We start from the raw sequence: 24792 nt of genomic DNA, 5'->3' as shown, positions 1-24792 counted from the left end.
CTCAAACTGTGTGCAGCATTACTTCAGCTGACATCATGAAGTGTGTGTGTGTGTGTTTCCCTTCAGGTTACATGTTGATTGGCAATGATGTGAAGCTGAACAGTCCCATGTCGCTGGTTGGCCAAGCCCTGGCAGAGATCCTCCAGTACCCAGAGAGGGCCAGGGACGCCCTCAGAGTGCTGCTGCACCTGGTGAGACACCATCACACCTCCACAGTCATTAACAGTGTCACTGCTGACATGAGTCTGCACCCATCATGATCAGTTTGAACCATATCAGGTCTGTGAGTGGCTCTCCATCAAATCCAGTTTTCTGCATATGATGTGCCTTTCAGGACGAGTGCAGCCTGATTTTACAGATGAAAAAGGATCACACTGAGCGTAAACTTTCACAAATAACACAAACAGTTCCACTGTAAATAGAGCTGAACTCATTAGTTTCAGATTTTCTAACAGATTATTTGTTATTTCTACCTGCTGCTTCTTCATTGCTTTGTGATTTTCTTTCTTCTTTGATGGTTGATGGTTGATCTGAATGTGTAACTCTGGCTTCATACAAACTGTGATGGACCATGTTATAGATGAATAAGGTGAAGAATCATTAGCTGCAGATCTATATTTCAGTGATGACCTACAGTGAATCACTTTCCCTCCATCTGACAGATTTAAATGTATGTTGCTGAGACAGATGGAAAAAAAAACACACTCAGCTCTCACATAGATCAATACAAATCTGGTCTGGCATATTCAGACCTCCATCAGAGCAGACTGCTAAAAGGTCCAGGTCTGAAATCTCCCAAAATGTCATGTTGTAAATAGCAGCTCCAGGCACATTATCCCACAGTGATTAATTACCATGAACCACATCCCTCTCCTCTCTCTCTCTCTCTCTCTCTCCCCCCCCCCCCCCCTCCCTCCTCTCTCTCTCTCTCTCTCTCTCTCTCTGTCCAGGTTGAAAAGTCTTTGCAGCGCATTCAGAGCGGCCAGTGTAACCCAATGTACACGTCACAACAAAGTGTGGAGAATAAGGTCAGTGTGTCTCGTTGTCTTTAAATGTCAGCCTGTGTCTGTCCTCTGCTCACGTCCACGTCTTCTCTGTCCTCTGGGTCAGGTCGGCGGGGTGCCCGGGTGGCAGGCCCTCCTGTCTGCGGTGGGGTTCCGGTTGGACTTCTCCGGTAGCGGCGCTGGCCTCCCCGCGGCGGTTTTCTTCCCCACATCAGACCCTGGGGACCGGCTGCAGCAGTGCAGCACCACTTTACAGTCTCTGCTTGGTACCACCGCTTGTCCATTATTCAAAATGTCTCACGTGTCAATCACACTGATAAAATAATGACTTGCTTTGTCACTCCAGGACCCAGACGCCAGCAAGACATTTTATCTGTGTATATTACATCAACTTACAGACAGGATAATTAACTGTTAAGTCTGCAGTAGAGGACACAGATTCTGTTCTGAATGGATCTGATGTTAAATCTGAGCTCTTTAGGATCCGTTGTGTGTTTAAATAATTGAAGGTCTGATTACTCTCCTGTACATCCTCAGGTCTCACTCCTCCAGCTCTGCAGGCTCTGTGTAAACTGGTCACAGCGTCCGAGGCAGGAGAACAGCTCATTCACAAGGTACCGCCATGATGTTCAGTAAAGTCACAGCTGTTCATGCCTCTGGTGGAAGAATTACTCAGATCCTTTACTTAAGTCAAAAATACAGTTACACATAAATACTCCAGTATGAGTAAAAGTCCTGCACTGAGAATGAGGTTAAAGTAAATGTACTTACATGGTCTCATTACGCAGTAAAATGCTGCCAAATGAATGTAAACTGAATATAAAGTTCAATATTTCCTTATGAAGTAGTGGAGGAGTATAAGGCACCTCAAAACTGTACTTAAGTACAATGACATCTGATCGCTGCATGTGTGTTTTTGTCTCAGAGTGAAATCACACACAGCTGTTCACGTTTCATATCCACCTGTTTATGTGTTAGTGACAGGGATCTGGTTACATTTCTGTCTGCTAGTCCATAACATACAGTTATCACCAAATACCATCAGCATAAGCAGGTCATCATTCATGCATGGCTGAGTTACACAGGAATAAACCACTGAAGTTCTGTTTCCTCTTCTCTCATACCCACCTCTCTAAGGCGGTTAAAAGCATGGTGGGAATGGTAAGTGTTTCATGATGACATTACTGACTCCAGTTCAAACAAAGTATACGACTGATCAAAGCCGGCGCACATTTGCTAAAGGTTTATGTGCAGATCTTTGTGATGTGGCTGCTGCCTCGAGCTTTACCAGAGCTGTTGACTGTTTCTCGTGGAGGTGACCTTCCATTCCTCTCTCACCCTTCCTTCTTTCTTTCTTCTCTCCAAAGCTTCACCAAGTGTTGGTGCAGTTGCAGTCGGGCGACAAAGAGCAGGACTTTTCACTGGCTCCTATTCAAGTGTCGATAAGTGTGCAGCTCTGGAGGCTTCCAGGCTGCCACGAGTTCCTGGCTGCACTCGGTGAGTCAACAGCAGACGATCATTTACACCCGGAGACGTGAGAAAATAAGGCTCAGGCTCAAAGATACCAGAGTACTTAGTTACTTTCCTCCACTGTCTGTCTCAGGGTTCGATCTGTGTGAGGTGGGTCAGGAGGAGGTCGTGCTGAAGACTGGAAAACAGGCCAGCAGACGCACCATGCATTTTGCCCTCCAGTCTCTTCTGGCGCTGTTCGGTGAGAAGAATTTATAACTTTGAGCCTTTTTTCTTTTTCTTTATTCCAACCTAACACTGACAGTCATTCCCTGTCTTTCCTCAGACTCCACAGAGCTTCCCAAGCGACTGAGCATGGACAGTTCCTCCTCCCTGGAGTCTCTGTCGTCCTCCCAGTCCGCCTCCCAGCCTCACTCTTTACCCATCTCCTTTGGTTGCTACCCACCTCAGCCCTCCTTCTTGCCCCCAGTCTGCCCCGACAACCTCTCCTGCGACGCCATCTCCGTCTACAGCCTCAGCTCCCTCGCCTCCTCCCTCAGTTTCCTGTCCCGACCTGAGCCCGCAGGAAGCGACATCATCAGCCAGCGCTCGCATCAACAGGAGCCGGACAGATCTCGCGGCGGAGCGGGCTTGTACGGCTCGCACCGGCATTCAGGCGGCGGCCTGCTAAGAGGTCGACTCACCAACCACGGAGGAGCAGCAGGAGAAGGGGAGGACGAGGAGTACGAGGGGTACTCCATCATCAGCAGTGAGCCGCTGGGACGAGGGGGGAGGGACTGTGACACGCTGCCGCTACCTGCAGGTCACAGACACGGCAGAGGCGGGGCCGGGAGAGGAGCTAACGGGGGACATGGGTATCCTATTACAATTTCCTCCAAAGGAAGCGTCAGCACGCCGACATCTCCCATTAAAGCTCCACCACTGCCCCTCACAGTCTCACCCAGCCCCAAACTCCGGCAGGAAATGTGAGTTCAGCACTTTGTTCAGAAACAATGAATGAATGTGGTTCTTTCTAAAATGCACTGAAAAGAGAAACAGTCACTAAGGTTTTATCTGATCATTGGAGCTGAAGCTGGCGACAGTGGCAGGGTTCACTGCTGTTCATTTACACACAAAAACATGAGAAGAAAAGGTTCAAAAATACCAGAGTTACTCTTTCATTTATTGTTTCCACGTTTCACAGTTTCGTGCAACATGCTAAATAATGTGAAGCTCAGTTTTTGGATGTGTCTTATCACAGCACATATTTTAGTTTTAGTTTAGAGAATCAGAGATTTTCTGCTGCAGCTGCTGAGCTTTTGTTCTCATGGTTCAACCCAGAAAGTTTCACAACTACTATATATTTATTTTAGCTTTTCAGATTGAGCCACATGTTAAGTCTCTTTTTTAAAGGGGAATTTCAATATAACTCGTTATTTTTTATTTTCTCAGCTCATCTCCTCAGAGGACCGGGAAAGGAAAGGTTAGCAGCTCTGAGTCGGACCAGTCCAGCACTGAGACAGACAGCACGGTCAAGTCCCAGGAGGAGAGGACGGGTCCTGCGGGACAAATGGATCCCCAGGAACTGGCCCAGAAGATCCTGGAGGAGACTCAGAGCCACATGCAAGCTGTGGAGAGCCTGCAGAAAGCAAACATCAGAGGGAAGACGCTGAGGGGTTCTGAGGGGAGAGAGGAGGCACAGGCCCGGCAGCCGTCTCTCTCGACTCCCACAACCCCGACTCTGACTCCGTCTGGAGGAGCGCGTGGGTTTCAGCCCTCTGAGACCAGCGCCTTCAGCAGACCACCCAGCAGAGCGAGTCTAAAAGCTTGCTCCTCTCCTCTGTCCCTCTCCAGTCATCTGTCACCCCTCTCCGCCTCTGTTTCAACTCCTCCCCCAACCCGACCTAAACCACCGTCCCGCTCCTCTTCGCTACAGAAAATCAGCTCCGGCTACAACAGTCCGGCTCATTCCTCTCCTTCTTTATCTCTGTCTGTAAAAGAGCAGGGTTCGCCTTTCTCCACCGCCTCCCCGGATGTGCACGCACAGGCTGAGCTCAAACTGAAGTACCCTACCTCACCTTACACCGCCCACATCTCACCTTCCCGCTCTCCTGCCGACAGCGCCCCATCGCCGGCCCTTTCCTACTCCTCCACAGGATCCGTTTCAGCCTCCTCCAGCCCTGCAAACACCCCCGAACTGAACCAGTCAAAGCAGGATAATAAAGTCCAGGCGATTCATAACTTAAAAACCTTCTGGGCCAACGCCAGCCAGAAACACGAGGTGCCCTGCCCCGCCAGTTTACTCCGAGGTGGGAATAAGAAAATGAGTACAGTTCAGAAGGATGTGTTGGGTTTGTTGAATCTCTCACCCAGACATGAGTCTCTCAGCAAAAACGTAGAAGCACCAGAGGATCAGAAGAGCAGCAGCAGAACAAATGGTCACCAAAAACTGGAGGCTAAACCGCCTCCACCTCCACCTCCTAATGCTCCCACAAACTCTAAAGGAGGCATCAGGCTTCCCTCTGGGAACGGCTACAAGTTCCTCTCTCCTGGACACTTTTTTCCGTCCTCTAAATGTTGAGAGTTTGGATCTTTGCCGCGCTGGTCCCAGAGCCCACAGCTTCATTTTCTGTGTCTGTACAATGACAGAAGCATTTTTAGCAATACCTGCTGAAGACAAGGATAAAAAGAGTACTGTTTCATACTGACAGTGATTTTACATGGCATTACTTTTTGTGAAGGGATGTTAGTGTTCTGAATGTGATGACTGTGCCTTCTTCTGGAGAGAGCTGGAAGGACAAAATGACTCGGAGTGAATTGTTGAGTCTCTGGCTTTAATTGTGTTTTCATGACTGACGAGAGAGCATGTGTCTCAATGCCTCCATGTACACTGAAAAGAAGTTCTGACTGACAGTCTGCTGACTGAATGCCTGAGAAAAGGAAACATTTTATGTCAACCTAAACACTCGCTATATTTGTGTAAGCTGGATTTGATTTATTGTGTAATAATTATTGCTAAACGTTATTACCGATGCTTATTGTTGTCATTTATTTTGTAAACTGTGTTTTCCAGTCATTATTACACCTTTTATAAAGACAATTAAAACAAGGAGGAAGTGAAGAAAACATTTTGATATTTTTTATGGAGTTTTGATTTGAAGTGTGATTGTCAGCATGGTACCTCTTGCTGTTAAGTGTTTCATTAACTTTCTAATGTAAAATTTTGCAGCGGTGCCAGACTCTGATTCAGTCGTTTCTCAATTCTCAAGAAGATGACAAATAAAAATGGTCTTTCCTTGTCTTGTTTTGATTACATAATGTAGCTGCAGATTCTTCACACACTTTAAACATGAAGCTGTAAACCTTCAATTTAAATTAGATGAAATATCAGTGGGAGTGATATTTATCTCAGTCCTAGGTGGGAAGTACATTTACTTTTACTTGAGTATGTGTATTTTCTGCTGTGTAATATTTCTACATCACTACATTTCAAAGGAATGTATTACTCCACTACATTTACTCAACAGATATAGTCACCAGTTACTTTTTAGATTCATTCAATTAAATGAACATACTCAAAAGTATAAGTACTTGAGATTTATACTGAAGTGCAGTATTTGAGTAAAAGTATTTCTCAACACTGTCAGCATCAGTTTATCACAGTGTTTAGGTGAATTCGTTAGAATACATCTTTAATACAGTGTACAGTCCTGTACAGTGTATCACGAACAATGGTGTGGATTTTTCAGCCAATCAGATTTATCCAGGGGGGCGGGACAAACTTGTTGATAATTCTATCTGGTGTCGGTTCCCAGTGCGCAGCCGCAGCCCGGGTGACGAAGATGGTGCTCATCAAGGAATAGTGAGTCTGAAGTGTTTTTTAAAAATGTCTTTTGGTGCATTTAGAGTGACATTTTCATCTGTCTGAGAGCTCATTACTGAAGCCTAAACATGCGTGTTTCGTTTTGTGCTGTCGTGCGCTGGATTTTACGCCCCTGTTGACCGTTAAAAAGCCAGATTTGAGCAGGGTGGATCGGTACGTGGATAACGGGACACACCGGTCTTTTTTAGGCGTTGCTAGTGCGAGCTAACGCTAGCTTGAGTTGTAGCAACAGAAGGGATAATTAGCTTCTTAATGAAAATGAGTTACATAAAAAGGCTGCGCTGGTTTCACACAAACAATCTGCATATTCAGTTTGTTAACGTGACTCTGATGGTTAAATATATCGCCTGCTTGCCGGTTAAGCGGGTGTTAAATCTGTAAAGTGCCGTAATGTGAAGCTTTGGTCCCGTGAGTGACAGATTAAGGTTCCTTCTCCGTCGGATTTACCAATAATGCTAGCTGGCTAAGTTAGCCGTAGCAGCCGGCTAACTGCTAGCATGACAATTTTCAGACCCTGGAGTCCATCTGTAATGCACACATCTAACATTTTATGCTATGTTATAACCCAGCTGATAGCTACACCGCACTTAACCGTGGCGTTAACAAAGAGTTTGGCAAGGAATTATCCTCTAATACTGGCCCATACCACAGCAGCAGTTGTACCCTTCAAGCTAGCTTGAGGTTATGGAAGGACTAACTACTTTGCTGTTACTTTGGTGGCGCTAGCATTAGAGAGTTAGCCCTTTAACTGGGCGGCTAAGACGAACGTAAGAGTGCTGCTGCCTCGGTATCACTGTTAATTAAATCTCTTGTATCGGGATTGTGGTGTTTTATCCACTTTTTTCTCAGCTAAGCTAGCTTCTGTTATGTGGCTAACCTACATCCGCTCCAGATAACGGTACCTGTTGTTACAGAAGGCTATACCACAAAATATGGTTTCGATACCAAGTAATACCAGGACCAGGATATCAGTATCGATATCGATACTTCTTACTGTTAAAAGCGGGTAATGTGCTGTTATGCGAGGGAGAAAAATCTGTCATGATTTGTGAGGTTACTGCTTTATTACCTGGTCGCTTCTGAAAATATTTAAATTACCTGTAAATAATTTACCAAACACGAGGCTCTAATGATTCATATTCTTTCAGTCACATGTAACCAAAACAGTACGGAGGTAAATAACACATGTTCGTTATGTGAGATGTTTAACTATGCAAATGCAGCAGAGCAGAGATGCAAATATTGAATGTGCCCGGGATGTGATCAAACATGTTATAGGTCCATTATTCTACATATATGAACAAGGTTGTTGAAAACTACTTGAATTACAGCAGGTAGATGGAGCTTCTCTCAGACACAACATGTAGTTTGAGCTGGTGTAGTATAATCTGCTCTTTAATCTGGTGTCTCACTCACAGTATAATCAATAAGGAAACACACCAAATGTCCTCAGTTCCAGGTGTAAATCTCTGACAGTTTTGAGTATTGTGGCTCATTAACAATAATCAGTTTATAGCAGGAATCATGTTTAAAACGAGCTCATCATACACAGTCAGTCAGTTTGTCTCTCCTGGAATAAGACCTGGACTCAGGTAAAAATATATTATCCTATATCCTGAAGTGCTCATGAAGAGAGAGGTTTCTTCACTGTCACTGTTTTGATTTCATTTTCTTCTTGAACCCATGTAGAAGTCAATAATCTAACGTATCTGGGAGAGAGCTCTGTCACACCACCATGGTTATCTGTGTGGTTGTTTCACTAGTGAGGCCTTAGTGGGATTTTGTTGACCATAAACTAACCGTATGAAACACAGTAAATAAACTGGGGGAAGTTAAGATGTTTTGTTTTAAATTACAAACTCATGCACTCATGTAATTTCTTCTCTTATATAATAATGTAAGAGAGTTTTTATCACTGTTTGCTGTCACTCTGTACTAGGTGCATTAAGTCTGCATGTCAGTAGTTTTTGTTTACTCAGATGTTTTTATTATGAATTAATTTTAATAAAATGTCAGAGAACTGTCACTTAGAATTTCCTAAAGCCTTAGATGACCTCTTGAAATTGGATGTTTTGTCCCATCAGCGACCCAAACCCCACAGATATTCAGATCACTGTCTCTGAAGGCAACAAACAGCAAATCATCACGTTTGTGTGGCTGGAATCAATGAATGAAACCTGATAACCTCCTCTGTGGTACCTATGAGCTCTGTGAAGGGGTTAACACCGGAGCTTACATGACTATAGGTCGCCTGGACACTTGAACTGTGGCTGGTCAGCCTGTGCCAAATCATTCAAACAGTTTAATTCTTTATAATCAATCAGAACAGTTTCCAGAGCAGAGCCTCCCTCTGCTGCCACTGGTCTGTATCACGAAGTCTGTGTCTGTGAGAGTAAACACAGTTAATTTGTGTTCATAATGAATGCCTGACACTGAATATTAATGCTGCAGATTGCAAGCAGTTTTCTGCCACTGGCCACATTGTGTTGTGCACGTCTGTATCCAATGATGGGTGATTTTTCTACCTAAACACGATCAGCGATCAGCGATCAGCGCCCAGGTAGATAAAATCAGTCCGTTTCTACTCAGGTAAATCTCACATTAGAGCGCTTTATTCCCAGAATGAACGTGTTTTTGGTGACACACCGGTCTGAGTTGTGTGCGTTACAGTACAGACTACAGGCTTCTGTGCATGGCCACCTATCTAGCATCATCGGTAGCCTACATGTGAGGCGTTTAGGTGACATCTGTAACTGCAGACCTGCATGAGTCTCTGCATACCCATCAGTCACACCCCACTCCACCCAGCACCACAAGCAAATTCTTAACATGTTGGACACACTGAAGATCAGTTCAGCTGTGAATAATCAATAACTGATTAATCATTAACACCCCGGGTGGAAGCTGAAGAGAACTGGATCCTGTTTGGTGTCATCTCAGTAGTTTGAGGACATCACAGTCCTTATTGTGACCAGTAAAGTGAAACTGATGCTGCAGTGCTTTTGGGGAAACGCTTCCACAGAAAGCTACAGTGACTATCACCAGAGAAGCAGGTATATCACCGGTAGTTTCCCTGATTAATTTCTCTTTTTGTGCTCACGTATGCTAATTAACAGATGTGTAAAGTTCAGTTGGAGTGAAACCTCTCAGCTCTTCATGGCACAGGATTAAAACCGCCTGTGGTGTCATGTAGTCACGGTCAAATCTCACGCAGTGGGTCCTTTTGTACATTTGCTAACATGTATAATTTCTCTCTTGTTACAAAAGCTGCAGTGTACAGTACATCACTGTGAGCCAAAACCACAAACACTGCACTCTGCCTTTTGTTTTTCCATTTGTGCCACGTTGTTCCTCTGGTTACACGACGGTCAGTGCCAAAATCTGGTTTAGTCTTTGAAAATTTGATATATTCTGAAGTATTCTTTATGTAGAACACACAGTATGTTCATGTATATTTCCCTGTTGTTGAATGGCATGTATGAGCTGGTAGATGCAGATGTTCACACTGGTTTTCAGAATTGCCTGTATTAAGTTCTTAAAGCTCAAGATAATTACTTTTTATTTTACCAGTTTTATCTGACCAACAGTTTCAGATAAGATTTTCAGTTTACACTTAAATAAAACACCTCACAGTCCAGAAGCTGGAACCAATGAATATTTGGATTGATTATTTTATTTTCTGTTGATCGATTGTTTCAGCTCCAAAGTGCTGTTATGAGTGTTATTGGCCACATTCAGCAAAAAGTATTCACCCCTTTAGTGTGCTTAACAGCACATGTCATCGTTGTTTTTTATCATACACACTCTCCTTCTCTCTTAATGCTCTTGGCTATAAATACTTTGTGTTAAGGTTTTCAAGCTGTTTACATTACAGATCTGTTGGTGAATTGAGTGTGTCAGGCTGCGTGTTCTCAGCCACAGAGAGCTTCACCAATCAGTTTGTGTTTAGGTTCAGGGTGTGGTGCAGAATCTGCCAATCTCAGCCGAGGATTTGTATGGATTGTGGGAGGAGGAGGAGGAGGAGGAGGAGGAGGAGGAGGTGTTGTTGCCTGAGAGGGCAGGAAGAAAGTCCCTTTTTTTGTTTACCTGTGTAGTGAATTCCTTCGTTCCATACATGGGCTGTGGCCTGGTTATGCTGCTGTTTGAGCTGTTGTAGATATGGTAAAAGTTATTTAATTGTAATTTGGGCAGGTGTGTTGTGAAGGAATAAATACATCACGCAGCATAGAAACCACATGTGATCACCTGAAAGTCTGTCCGAGATAAAACATTAGATATTTCACTTTCTACACGGCGGCACTGTAAGAAAATAAATTAAAGTCTTAATGAGTGGGGTTGTTACGATTCTGAAGCCAAGACCAAAACCATGATATAAATATCCACAGCATCACATCATGATACAAGAAGACAGAACACCAGTAACATCTATTTTATCATCCTCCAACTGTGTGTGTCACCTGACTATTTTTGGTCCAATCGTAATTGCGCCTGCGGCAAAAGTTAGACTAGTTAAGTTAAGTTAGCTTAGGATGTATGATAACCAGAATTATTACATCCTTATTAATTAGCTATGTATTCTAATGATCTAAATATTGCTCTGTGTTGGTGTTTTTATTGTATTCCTTTGCATCCATTCATATTTACACCTTCATTATTGGTATTTCTGAGTCATGCTGTAAATACAGAGCCAGTCTTACTCAGAGTGACAAACGTCTGTGAACTAAAGAAGAGTTTGAAACAGTCAGACTGGGAGACAGTTCATTTTTTCCCCAAACATGGTCAGAGTTTCTAAAGTTTTGGCTTTGTTTTGGTCACAGTGCATCCAAAGACTGATGTTTTTATTAGTGCTCAGTCAAACATTACTGCAGTGTTTTACTCCTGTATTTTCATTAATAATGGTTTGATTTATTTGTTTCTCTCTTCACTTCCTGCCCCACCTCCCCCTTGTTTTCTCTCTCTCTCAGCCGTGTAGTGTTGCCGGTCTCTGTGGAAGAGGTGAGTGTCATTATATCCATACTTTCTTTAATATTACATTCTTTGAATCTAGTGTTACTAACACAGTCCATGTTACAGCTACAGTATGTTGTTCATTTTCTCCTGTACACAGAATGCTCATCCACTCAGGCTTTAGTCCGGAGGCCAAGACAACATAGCCTTTGTTAGAGAGCACTGGTATTTGTGTGACAGGCTGGTAGTGGACTGGGGTGTGGACTCAGCCTTTAAAACTATCTCAGTCTCTATGACAACTTGTGCTTATTAGCAATCGCCCTTTTTGTGCTCAAAGTATAAAGTATTAAACCTCAAAATAGAGCATTTACAACTGTTTCCATCTGAGCACAGCCTCTGCGATGCACTGACATCATACACTGGCCTGAGTTCACAGGCTTCTCTGCTTGGGAAAAACATAGTGGCTGGAAGAGAGAGTCAGGTTTTATTTAGAAAAAAAAAAGGATTTTCTGTAGAGTGAACACACCCAGAGGTGACGCTAGTTTTAGTATTCCTTCACAGTAATCGTATCAGCCTTAACATCCCGTCAGATACAGTTAATATCCCATATCAGAGCTACATTAGGTCTAATGAAGGAATGTCTCTAACGTACACCACAGAAGCACATGGATGTCAGCTCAGCCACAGATTGATCAAGGGATGTTAATGGATTCAGAAACACTGGATCAATAGACACTTAAGCAACAAAAATCTGGGCTTTTTGAACAGTTTAACTCTTCTGTGCAGCAACTAGTGGCAGTCAGTGGTACTGCATCCTCCTGCCTTGGCCTCAGGCACTTGCTCATGTCTTTGCCTATTCCAGCAAATAATCCCAGGCTTTGTCACAGTAGCTGTGTCTGTATATTCAGTGTGTGTCTTCCCTTTCTGTTCCCATTTCTCACAGTATCAAGTAGGACAGTTGTACTCTGTGGCTGAGGCCAGCAAGAATGAGACAGGAGGAGGAGAAGGCATCGAGGTGCTGAAGAACGAACCCTACGAGAAGGATGGAGAGAAGGGACAATACACACATAAAATATACCATCTAAAGAGGCGAGTCTCTGAAATCAAGAGAAAATATTTGCAGAAAATCATTAAGTAGCACTGAGTTTTCCATCAGGGCTGCAACTAATGAGTATTTTCATAATGATGCATAATAATCTGCAGAATATTTTTCCATTCAGCTGATGAATCATTTTGTCTCTAAAATGACAGAAATACTGAAAAATGGTTATTTTTATTTTCCACAGTCCATCTTCAGATGTCTTGTTTTGTTCGACCAATTGTCCAAAACTGAAGCATAATCAGTTTACAAAGAGAAAAACACAGAAAAGCAGAAAATCCTGAGAGTGCAGAAACTGGAGCAGCACATTTTTAATTTAAAAAAACTGAGGACTGAAATGTGTATTTGTATTTGTGCACAACATGTTCATACAAACAGTGACAGCTGAGTCAGATACTGAAATCATAACCGCATGTGCCCGACATAAGGAGTGGCTGTAATTAAAAGCAGATCAGGTGAACATCTGCACAGAACTGAAGGAACACAGCCACAAATACCAGCTTCACAAAGCTGGTGCTTAGAAATATGTATTATTTATAGCTACCTACAGCACAAAGCAGCCATTAATTGCATTGTTATCATCTGTGGCCAACTCCCTGGACAGGTAACCTAAGTAAGTAAGGCACATAAAACATGGAGAGCAACATGATCTGAGTTTTTGCCTCCATCTGGACGTGTTTGTTTGGATCACACGAACACATAGACAGAATATGTAGGTACTGCAGCAGCACGTGGAGAACTGAGGCTGCTCTGCAGACAAAGGGCTGTCCTCCTCCTCCTCAGGTGTTTCCTCTCATTATTATATTGTATGAGCAGGTCTTTGATATTGCAGGAAATAGGTGTTGGTCCTTCAGTCCAGTGCCACCAACAACAAAACGGACAATTCATTACAAGAAGAATAAACTGTAATCATTAATCCCCAACCAGTCAAGATGAAGTGGTTTGTTAGAGGCTTCACAGGCGGCTCCTGACCTGTGGATGTGTTCGTTGTTATGAAAGGCTCTGACTTGTTTCTCTGTCGCTGCAGTAAAGTCCCAGGGTACGTGAAGATGATTGCACCAGAGGGAGCATTAGTTTTTCATGAAAAGGCTTGGAACGCCTACCCATACTGTCGCACCAGTAAGTTTACGGTTATCGTGTCTTCACAGAATTTGGATGCATCTTATACGCTCATGCATTTTTCTCTGTGCAGTTTGAAGGTGTTTGATGATAAATGTCAACCTGATTTTTGATACTGATGCTTATTTTTTCTTTTGTCTCCTTCTCCTCCTCCTTCCTCTGCAGTTGTGACGGTGAGTTGTTTGTCAGACCTTGTCTTTTTCTTACAGCCTGGTGAAGTAAGCTTGGTGACATGAGGACTAATCGCAGGGCTGGTGGCTGGTGAACTGCTGCAGCTAGCGAGTGAACCGCTAACACACTGGCCTGTTTACTCCCTGTGGCATTTTCACAGGATTGTACATCATTTCAGTCAATAAAGAGGTGCTGCACTGGGAGAGAAAGCTCTCGAAGGATCGCTAACAGGACAAGTTCACACCGTTTATTTTGAAGTTTCTCCCATCGAGTTCTGTGACGTAACAGTTTGCAAACCATTCCTCTTGTGTGGAGCAGTTTATGCTCCCACAGAGGAGGTGAAACAAAAGTGGATGATCCAGTGCAGCTAATAATCTATGATGGCTCTTTGGACACTCCGGCTCTCCGTCCCTTCCTGCGTGATTCTATTAAGATAAATAGATTTTTGCTCTTTTAAATGCTGCTTTGTTCGGGCCTCTATGTTGACATAATGTAGGACTGTTTTTGTCTGTTTTTTCACAGCCTGATATTACTCTACTTCATCTGCAAGCTAACTACTGTTGCTAGGGTTAAAAATAGATCCATTTTGAGCAGCGCAGCATCACCAGAGTTGTTTCGGTCTAAATGTCTCATTGGTTAATTGGATTTAGCTGCAGGGTTTAAGTACATCTCTTAGAACCCTCCATTCATGGTGTTCTCTGTACTGTTTGTACTGGCTGAGATCAGCTGTACCTGTGAGTAGTATCTGATCTCTGAGTAACAACCTGATCCCACTCATGAAATTTCTTTTGTCTGCTGCTTTTCAGAATGAGTACATGAAGGACGACTTTATGATAAAGATTGAGACGTGGCACAAACCTGACATGGGAACAGTAGAAAATGTAAGTGAGCATGTTAATGTATAAACAGGTACTGCAGTCATTTAGTGTTGCATGTCCGTTTGAAGTCGGCAGGTGACTTGTGAGATCCTGATTCTCTGCTGCTGCTGAATCACTGGATCCTACATTTCCCATAATGCAACGATGGCATTTTTCATTAACACCCCTTTAAAACTGCACGCCCAAAGTTTATTCTGTCTCTAATCCAAGGCGGAGATGACCCTGATAATGTCACCAGGGCTGCAGCTTTTTATTGTCTCTTTATTTTTTTTATTATTTTCTCAGCAGCTTATTGTTTATTTACTGCAAAAAATGAAATGGTTTCTCTGTAATTCAGAGTTACACCGCCACATGGGTCGTACAGGTTGTTCCAGGTTCAGGAGCAACCTGCCCGAGTCACAGCACACCTGTGTGGTTTTGAATTTAAATCTCATTTGATTTACATTGATTTAGATTTGAATAACTCCTCCTGAGGAGCCTGAGCTGTGAGCCGACGTCCTCCTTCACATGATGGGTTTAATTGTTTGTGGCAGGTTCATGACCTGGACGAGCAGACGTGGAGGACTGTGGAGGTGGTTCCCATAGATATTGCAAGCAAAGACGAAGTGGCCCCTGGGGTGAGTTTTTATACCAACGATAGAAACTTTATACAGCACTAAACTAAGATGTGTAAGTGAGGTGAGCAGAGCCTGATGAGCTCTGATTTCCAGCAGGATGTCTCCACCCTGAGGAGCAGTGTGGTCATACAGGTTAACAAATACCTGTTTTATTCACCTGTAGTTATTAGAATTATCCATGGCAGCCGTTTCTAAAGCCTCACTGATTCTGAACTGATGCAGCTGCAGTAACAAGCCTGAAGTTATGTTGGTGTAGAAGAGAGAAGATGAGCTCGATAAATCAGCAACACCCTCAGAGGTTTACTTCAGATTTGGTGCAAACTCTCCACTTGTACTTGAGGATGAGTTGATTAGAATTTAGTGGCCAGAGGTCAAAGGTCAAGGTCACTGTGACCTCTCTGAATATTCACTCAAGAATTCCTACAGTTATTATGACAAAATCTGACACAGGATAAAATGAAGTAAAGATGTTTTCTATCCAAAAGGTCAAAGGTCAGCCAGTCTGCTAAAATGCATATTTCTCTATACTTCTCTATACATACATTTTGTCATTAATATCAGTGATCACATCTTCAGCTGCTGACAGTGGATGTGATCATCAGTCGGCTCTTTAACTCTCTGTAGTCGCTGGATGAACGTTTGTTGCTTCTAAAGAAATAAAACTATTTCATGTCGGCTGTTTCCACACCATTAAGACGTGAATGGATGACGTCATCAGCTGACGTTCATCCATTCACGCTGAATCAGTGAATGACTCTTGTCTCCAGCTGTGAATATGAAAACATACCTGCATCCCATTAACATCCTCGTTCCTGCTGTCCAGTGTCCCAGCAGCTGCTCTGTTATTCACGGTGTGTGGAGCAGCTGGAGGACATGTATTAGGTCTTTATTTATCTTCTACACAACGCTCTTGTCATTTGTGTAGCTGTGTTTTTTTTAAACCACTAAGAAGCAGAATGGGGGCAGCTGTCACTCAGTAATACCTGAACCGTCATGTCGCACATGGTTTAAAATCTAAAAGGAGGCATTAAGCCATTTTCATCCAGGTGGGTCACAGTCGTCCGAGCATTTCTTACACCAGCTCCTCTACAATAATGACTTAAGTGGATCAGCGTTGAGGCCGAGGCTTAATCTGAATGTCCATCTGCTCCAGGTATCCACCACCCTCTCCACAGACCTGATGGATTAAAACAGCACAGAGAGCCGTGAGCGCGGGCGAGGGGGGAGGGGATTTGGGGGTTGTGGTAAAAATGTGATCTTGCGGTTGCTGGTTGTTTGAGAACAGGAGTGTGAGGACTTTCTGGAAGGGTGAAGTCTGACTAAACAGCTTCAGTATGAGTGAGTCAGCACTGACGAGTCTAAACATGTTCTCTTTAGGAGAAAGTGGATTCAGGAGACGAGTTCAGTGACATTTAACTCTTTCTCCAAAACATCCGGCTTTAATGAGCCAGCAGAAACAGCCCTGTTCTCTGTTCCTCCTGCAGCAGCTGTGGTGGACAGGTGGAGCTCAGGTACAGCCTGGTGGGTGCTGGGTGTTGACGTTTTGTTGCCCTTTGTTCTCCTGCAGGACTATAAGCCAGAGGAAGATCCTGCTCTTTTCCACTCTGCCAAGACAGACAGAGGACCTCTAGGCCCTGAATGGAAGGTACCTGACACAGTAACACAGAGCAGAGACGCACTGATGTTTCAACATCGTGATGTTCACAGCCTCTCAGACCTCGCTGAACTTTCTTCTTCCCCTGTGTTTTCTCTCTGGTCCTTCAAAGAACGAGCTGAAGACAGACTGTCCTTACATGTGTGCATACAAACTGGTCACGGTCAAGTTCAGATGGTGGGGTCTGCAGACCAAAGTGGAGAACTTCATCCACAGGGTAACGACCAGTATCTTCTCACGACATTACCAAGCCAGAAAACCCTGTGAAAGCACTGAAACCTCTTCAGTGTGCATGTGGTTTATTTCACGTGTCCCACACACCAACACCAGCAGTTACAGGTTATTCTCTCCCACGTTTGGCAACCTGAAACACAACTCCAGTCTTTAATCATGATCTGCTGTCAGTCAGAAGAAGCACACACAAAAACCAAACCTCACTGTGTTTCTCTGAGGTCACACAACGAACCTGGACCATGTTAAACACCTACACAGCCTGGACACTGTCAGCTGTTGTTTCTGTTTTGCACAGCAGGGGGAGACAAGGCTTTGATCAGCATCTCAGTGTTACTCAGTTAAAATCTGCACCTGGTTGAGCTGTAATCCTGTAAACAGAAAACATCTCTAACCTGCTGCTGTCTCTGCAGTTTAATTCCTTTTCTTCTCTCCACAGCAAGAAAAGCGTATTTTCACCAACTTCCACCGTCAGCTGTTCTGCTGGATCGACAAGTGGGTGGGTTTGACCATGGAGGACATCAGGCGGATGGAAGAAGAGACTCAGAAAGAGCTGGAGGAGGTAAATGAACTCACCTCACACACAACCTTTCTCTCAAACCTAAACCAATGATCGTTGTTTTGTTTTGAGTGGACCGACTGAAGACCACACAGCTGCTTAACCTACATGAGTTAACCTTTTCCTCCTGACTGTCACATCAGATGCGTCAGAAGGGAGATGTGCGAGGCACCTCTGCAACAGACGAGTAGAGGCCCGTCACTGTAGGGTCAAACACTAGAGGCAGGCTGAGTAAGTCTGAGCAGAGGAACACTGGTGGAGCTGCATGGCTCTTCTTACTCCTCACCGCTGTCCGGCTGCTGTCTCACTCCCTTGTTCATCTCTGAACCTGTCTGTTTGTCTTCAGGTCTTTTCTTCCTTCTTTCCATTCTAATCGTCCTTTCTCTTCATCCCATGGGCCCTGTTCTCCAGCCTTGAACAGTTTTGCCATCACAGAGTCACAGATAAATCCAATGTTGTGCTTCTTTCTTAGTGGAGTTCATCCCTCTCTGTCATAGTAACGTCCTAACCCTGGATGTGGAGTGTTAGTCACACAGTCCCAGGTTAAAATGACGTTTAGAGCTGAATGAATCCAGGCTTGTGTCACATCATAAATGATACTGATAAGTCAGGCTAATTAAGTTATCCACGTACAAACAACAGGGCCATGGTCTGTGTCTGACCTCACTGTTCATTAACACTTTGTTTGTCGTTCTCACTCACTTTAATCTGCTGCAGCTCCATCACTTCACTTTGTTTTCCTCCTGGTAGCAGCTCACCTGTTACTGAGCTGTTTTTATCTTTTGCTTTTTGGGCGTGGGCTGATTCCCCTGCATGTGCATGGCTTCTTGTGAAACAGATTGAAACACCTGTGTGATCAAGCTGATCTCTGAACGTCTCTCTCTCTCTCTCTCTCCGTCCCTCAGCTGCGTAAAACAGGTCCGATTCGAGGCACCAGTGCTGCTCATGAGCAATGAGGCAAATCAACCAAACCCTGTCACGATGACGTCATCCGAGACACGCCCACCACCACGAGGAAGTGGCCCCGACGTCGCCTCTTCTCTTCCTGTCTCACATGATTCATTGGGGGGTTTGACACGATTGGTTAACAGTACTGTACAGATCCTACCCCAATCACACGCCTCCTGTTCACCCAGAAAAACAAAAAAAACATGGTTTTGCATACATTTAAAAAGAAAAAAAAAACTCTTTGCACAGAACGTAAATTGCCTGATATGTAATTGTTAGTTGATTATTACAATGGGCTTTGTTTTTATTCAGGTGTGTAAACCGTGACTCAGAAAGTCAAGCCTTTTAAATTCATTAGAATGTTGTTTTTAGAGAAACAGACTCCCACACAAATTGGTATACGATGACTTTAGCAGGTATTGGACCATTTATCTCCCTCCCCCCTCCCATGTATTATAACTGTCTGTCTCTTCTTTAATCCTCGTCTCCCCCCTCAGTATTGTCCATATTCTCGTCCTGATAAAACTTGTCTAGACCCCCCCCCCCGTGTCTCTCTGTCCCCTCTGTCTGGCAGTCAGTCGGGAACACTGATGTTTCTGTTTTTCTTTTGTTTTAGTTTTAATATGTGAGGCTGATCCATGCCTGTCGATGGTTCAAAGCAAATCTAATGCTCATGCATGATAGGTAATTCTTTGCTATTGTTTTCCCCTCACATGCACACCTGTCCCACACTTCGACATGCACACCCGCCCCCTCCCCTCCCCCTCCTCCGTCACAAGTGCATGTGGACAACAGCAACTCCTCAGTAAACTGTCATTGCATGTGTATAGTCGCTGCAGTGCAGCTTCGCTCAAGTGGATTGTTTGTGTTGATTAGAGAGAGGGTGCGCGCCCTCTACGAGAGTCTGTACAATACACCTGTGTGTTAGTGTGTGCATTTGTGTGCTTGTTTGTGTTATCAGCTGCCTTCACTCTTAAAGGACTGTCGCTCTGGGGACTGAGATGGAGAACGTTCAGCTTAATATCGAGGCTTGTGAGTGTTGTGTGCACACAGCTGTGCTCTCGCTCCACGAGCGCCCTGTTGAACTTTGCCTCATGCTGTCGCTGCATGTCCTTTCTCCTTGGCTAGGGCTTTAACTGGAGGGCTCCCACTGCCTCTCCACACAAGCTTTTCTCTTTCTTCTTCTTTTCTTTTTTAAAAAACAAACTAAAACAAATGAGGATGAGTCTGTGCGTTGCTGCGTGCATGAATCAAGGTAGTTTTTTTATATCTTTCTCAAACTACCGTTTCCTCTCTCGACTGACGGAGCAAATGGGTCCAGGCAGATCTGCAGTGTTTGTTGCAGCGGTGGATTGACAAGCATTTTGTCTAGTTTTAATTTTTTATTTTCAACATGTATAGTGATGTTTTTAAGCTTTTCATCAACCTTAACTACAGGAACGCATGAGGTCAACCTGAACATTTCTTGACTGTTTCTAGTTACGGATGAAATGGCTTCAGCAAAAGTTAAATGAAGTGGACTCTTCTGGTTTAGATGGTGGGTGATCTAGTGCGAGCCCTGATCTGAGAACAGGTGCTGTCTTTATCCTGCTCTCTTTCACGCATCGCTGCTTTTCTCTCGTGGCTGCATTGAAGTGGAGGTCGCAGCCGTTCTATCACGTCTTTATTTGGAGCTGGTGCAGATCTCGTTGGGCTCTAGGTGACAGTATTTTGTGATGTTTTATAGAATCATGACGTAGCTTAGTGCCGTTTTCCAGCTGTGAGTGCGACTGTTTATTCGATCAGGTGTGACTGTCTCCAAAATTCTTAGGTTTTGTCGTAACCTATGTGTGTGTGGTCTGTGTTGGACAGAGAGTTATAAGTGTACTTTATAATAGAATGGACAAACTGTACATACAAACACTGACTTGAATGGGACGTTCACAGCTACTAGGCGTCGTCAGGTCCATCATTCAACACTGTACTGCTAACAGTAACTTTAAGGAAGTTGTGATGTTGTCGGAGCAGGTGATGTCAGCTCTGTGGACAGTGTGCTGTGTGTGAGTGTGTGTGTGTGAAGTGGAGCAAACTGTCCACGTGTTGTTGCTCATATACCGTGGTTTAACTGTACCTCATCCATGCTTACGAATGTACAGCTAGGAAATAGATGTGTCAAACTATGCAGGACGTTTCTGTGCTGACATGTTTCACACCTGCACAAGCATGACATGGACCCATGATATCACCAACACACGAGGACAAAGTGGATTCACTAAAACTAGATTTGATCTGCATGCTCAACACTTTTTGTATTCTTTACATTTCTCCCTTTCTTTTCTCTGGGTTACTCTCGTTTATGTTTGATCAGTACATCAGTGCTTTTGAGAAGCTCTTGAACTGCGTCAGACGAGAAGGGAAATCCCTTTTTAAAAAGGGGGGGGCGGCTTCTCCTCACCATCAAACTGGACTCAGCTCGACCTCAGATTTACCCACGAGGAGTGAAAGGCCTGACTCGAGTTTGACGATGACGGGAGTCGCCCCGTAGACTAGAACAGGCTGTGTGATGTACAGTTTTGTAGCATTACCAGTGATGCCAGCCAGGGTATGACTGTGAGGGGAGGAATAGACGCTTAGGGAACAGATGGAGTCCAAAATACTGTTTTCTTTATTGTAATCATGAATAAGCACTTGCAAAATCTACTGTTTTTTTTTTCTTTTATGTTTTCTTTTCTTGTTTTTGAAAGACAAAGATTCACAATGTATTCAATTTTCTCTTTTCTGATAAGGCAAAATTCAGGGGAATTAGTAGTGAATGTAATACAGTTAGTTCCTTTTTTTTTCTTTTTCACGGCGTTCAGGCTGTGACAGAAGGTCTAGACAATGGAACATAATATCTAATAAATTTGAACAAATAAGAGAATGTGTGTGCTGGTAACTTTCTGTGTGTGAGTGTTTTATTAACTCGTTTTTTGCCTCTGCTCAGACATTTCTACAAATATCTCATTAACACTGAGTGAATTTCACCTGGATGTACTGATGAGCTTTTGGTGGTTGGAGGTCAAAGGTCAAGATCACTCTGCCCTCACATACTTGTGATTGTGCTATATCAGGAACACTCAGAGGGAATTTCATTACATCCAGCACAAACATTCACTTGGAAATAGGTCAAAGGTCACTGTGACCCAGCCTCGGGAGCACAATACTTCACCATTCACGAGATGAGAAAAACTGTATTAACAGGAGTCGTGCATTAGTTGTGAAAGACATGAGTCTGGTGTTCAGACGTGTGGACTCTCACCTCAGACCTGAGCTGGATAATAAAATCATAAAGGTTTGAGCTTTGACTCTTAGACTCTGGATCTGCTTTTGGTTTGTAGCTGTTTCCATCAGAGCCGGTGAGCAAGAGAGGAAGTGTGAATGGAGTTACAGTATTTCAACACTGCTCTTACAGTAATTGACATGTTTGCAGTCAGAGAATCTCTGGCTGTTTCTCAGTCATCTTAAGATTCCTGCTGTTTCCTCTGCTTGAACCAGCTGCAACGTCTGGAGGATATTTCCACACTAAATGACTTCCACTTACAGAAAGAGCGCTGCAGGTGCAGCGGACTCGGAGGACGGGTGCGTCTCTGTGAATTTAGTGGACAGCAGTGCCGCCCAGCCTCTGCTGCCGCCCGGCCTGAGGCGGTGGCAGCGGCGTGTGACGGCGGCTCAGACCCTGCTCCTCCTGCTGGTGTGCCTGGCGTTGTGTGGCATGGCCATAGAAGCCTGCTTCATCTTCCGTCTCTACCGACACGAGTCTGTGAGTATCCGCCTCTCTGAGTCTGAATCAACAGTTACTCTTTGTCTTGTTGTTTTGAATCTCACTGTCCTCAGAGCTCATTCACATTCATCAGATTCTCTGTTTTTTCTTTCACTGCAAATCTCTCTAACTTTTCAGTTTTATGTCTTTATACTTTCATATTTTCATGCACAAATGTAATTATTTGAAGTATTTTTAATATTTATTCATACCACTGAGGTAAAATGTGAAAAGAAAAATAATGAAATAGTCAAAATGAGTGTCTTTGGGACATAAAAGGACGTCATGAAACATCAGTTTATGTGTTGGTGAGGAGAAAGTTACCTCAGAGCTGTAAAAAGTTTGGAGACATCAGTGAACTAATTGAACCTCATGACAAAAAAACCTCTGACATTTACTCCAGACGGTTTTCTTCAGAAGCTGCTGACGATGAAATAAAGCCATAATTATGGGGAAGAGAGTGGAGATGGAGAAGTGCACAGCTGTCTGATGTAGTCATGGGGTGGGGGTGGGGGTAGGGAGAGGATGACTTCTACAGATGGGTCACAAATACAAGGAAAAACCTGAGTAAGTGGAGCCTTACAGGAAAAGGCTTCGGCTGATTCTGATTTTGTATCAAGGAGGCAAGAGGAAAAAAAACGGACGCCTCTTTCAGAGTGCAAAACAAATACTCACACACACGTCTAAGAGGTAAATCCTCTGTTTGTGTTGCAGCCCGCCGCAGCATCGTCCTCGAAGCTCATCGGAGGTAAGTCTCAGGACGTTTTACTCACATGATGAATATCTCTGGTTACTGAGCCCAGGTCACAGACACTGTGTCTGATCTTCACACAGGTCAGGATGTTACTTCTCCCACTAAACGACCCAGTTATGATATTCGTCCGTCCAAACCAGTCGCACATCTGACAGGTGAGACCAGCGCTGTTGTTACATCCATGATTTCTTGGTTGGAATCATCAGGTTTGTGTCAGACTTCACGTCGTCTCTGTTTGTTTTCTCCCAGATGGACCAGACGCAGCTCACGGACCACAGATCATGGCCTGGAGCGTGGATGCAGACCCTCTCCTCTATGAAATGGACTACAAAGACAGCAAGCTTCTCATTAAGAAGGAGGGTTATTACTATGTCTATTCAAAGGTTTACTTCTTAGACAGCGGCGTGTTTCACCATTCTGTCCACCTGCTCACCACCATATACAGTGGAGGGAGCATTACCCTCCTGCAGTCCAGGAAGTACTCCCCAGCGTCTGGAAAGACACGGTCCAACAGTTACCTGGGTGGAGTGTTTCACCTGTACAGAGACGATGCTCTTTACGTGAAGGTCAGCAACACCACAAAGATTGAGAGACACAAAGCCTTTGAGAACGTGTTTGGAGCATATATGATATAAATACCACACTGATCATCATCACTGTGAATCTGGACGTTTGGAGGAAGAAGAAAACGTCTTCTGGAGGATGAACGATAAAACCAGGTGCACAAGCAGAAAGAGCAGCAGCTGTGATGAAGCTCAGGAAAATCTGAATGTTACCGATCGATTGCTGAGAGCTGAAACAGGTTATTATATCTATTTAAAGAACATTTCATATTCCAGCCTCTGATGTGAGGACTTGCTGATTCTTCCTTTAATCATTTTGACTATTTTAATTGGACGCTGGCCGGATGATACAAGCACTGTGAAGGTCTCTGTGTCCTGTGTACTTTCACAAACCAATCAATCAATCAGTTGAGACTGTAATCAGGAGATTATTCTATGATGATAATGTCTATGGGCAGTTCCTGTTTAATAAACACTCAAATCAAAACACGTCTGTCTGGATTTTATGTGGGAACTCGACCAATCAGAGTCTGTTTCAGGCTGAGAGCAACCGAAGAAAGTCAAAAGACAAAATACGACAGAATTCAACAAGGAAACAGATCGAGTGAACAGAAAGGAGGAGAAATCCAACTGATAAATGCATGTAAAGAATGAAATCTATCTACTAATAAAATCAAACCAGGTAAATCAGCACCTGGGCACCAGACCAGCTGATGGAGCAGAGCCAGAGAGCTCTGTGATCCAGCACCTCAGAGATGGAGGTGATGTTATCGCGTGGGTTGGGCCAGGTTCCTTCCTGTGGTTCAAACATCACGTTCACACCATCTCATGCTTGAGAATGACTTCCCTCCGGTTCTTCTTCTTCGTTGCTTTTCAAAGTGTTTTTCACGTGTCCAGCTGGTGGAGGTCTCAGAGCAGCAGGAGCTGTTGGAGATGTGCACCGTGACGTTAGTGGTCTTTAAAGGTGCTGGAGCTCATGGCTTTAACTGCATTTAGAACCTAATATTTGAATGCACTGCATTTTATTCTCCTCATTTCATTTGACTGTGATCTGTCTGTTGTTTTAAGTGTAAAAGCAACATGAGGGCAAACGTTCTGTACAATAAAATGATTCCAGCCTGAACCTCGTGGTCTACCT

The 24792-nt window shown here is 43.9% G+C and overlaps 3 protein-coding genes across 5 annotated transcripts in view; all 3 read left to right on the top strand.

The window, feature by feature from the left end:
- The window catches only part of ttc28 (tetratricopeptide repeat domain 28), a 91378-nt gene extending 85607 nt beyond the window's left edge, over positions 1–5771 (top strand). For 2 of the 3 annotated variants that reach the window (XM_018697101.2, XM_018697117.2), the window contains exons 27-35: positions 67–191; positions 951–1028; positions 1111–1270; positions 1542–1618; positions 2142–2165; positions 2372–2501; positions 2608–2715; positions 2800–3439; positions 3906–5771. In XM_018697101.2, coding sequence (XP_018552617.1) covers positions 67–191; positions 951–1028; positions 1111–1270; positions 1542–1618; positions 2142–2165; positions 2372–2501; positions 2608–2715; positions 2800–3439; positions 3906–5034 — 2471 coding nt within the window. In that variant the 3' untranslated portion in view covers positions 5035–5771. The remainder of the gene's footprint in view (positions 1–66; positions 192–950; positions 1029–1110; positions 1271–1541; positions 1619–2141; positions 2166–2371; positions 2502–2607; positions 2716–2799; positions 3440–3905) is intronic. The other variant, XM_018697109.2, reaches the window with a different exon arrangement.
- Positions 5772–6239: 468 nt separating this feature from the next.
- pitpnb (phosphatidylinositol transfer protein, beta) lies at positions 6240–21458 on the top strand. The gene is made up of 12 exons (XM_018697151.2): positions 6240–6315; positions 11301–11331; positions 12227–12372; positions 13410–13501; positions 13667–13674; positions 14479–14553; positions 15084–15167; positions 16735–16812; positions 16934–17038; positions 17492–17614; positions 17755–17842; positions 18517–21458. The coding sequence occupies exons 1-11, from the start codon at positions 6296–6298 to the stop codon at positions 17800–17802; spliced, it is 810 nt and encodes a 269-aa protein (XP_018552667.1). The 5' UTR covers positions 6240–6295; the 3' UTR covers positions 17803–17842; positions 18517–21458.
- Positions 21459–21542: 84 nt separating this feature from the next.
- LOC108897494 (tumor necrosis factor ligand superfamily member 6) lies at positions 21543–24777 on the top strand. Its single transcript, XM_018697163.2, has 4 exons — positions 21543–22337; positions 23052–23085; positions 23172–23246; positions 23341–24777. Exons 1-4 carry the CDS (start codon positions 22104–22106, stop codon positions 23724–23726), a joined length of 729 nt encoding a protein of 242 aa, XP_018552679.1. The 5' UTR covers positions 21543–22103; the 3' UTR covers positions 23727–24777.
- The last annotated feature ends 15 nt before the right edge of the window (positions 24778–24792 follow it).

This window comes from Lates calcarifer, linkage group LG9 (assembly GCF_001640805.2).
Source record: "Lates calcarifer isolate ASB-BC8 linkage group LG9, TLL_Latcal_v3, whole genome shotgun sequence".
NCBI classification, from domain to species: domain Eukaryota; kingdom Metazoa; phylum Chordata; class Actinopteri; family Centropomidae; genus Lates; species Lates calcarifer.
The sequence above is the reverse complement of the archived record's forward strand: the minus strand, read 5'-3'. Positions and strand labels throughout refer to the sequence as shown.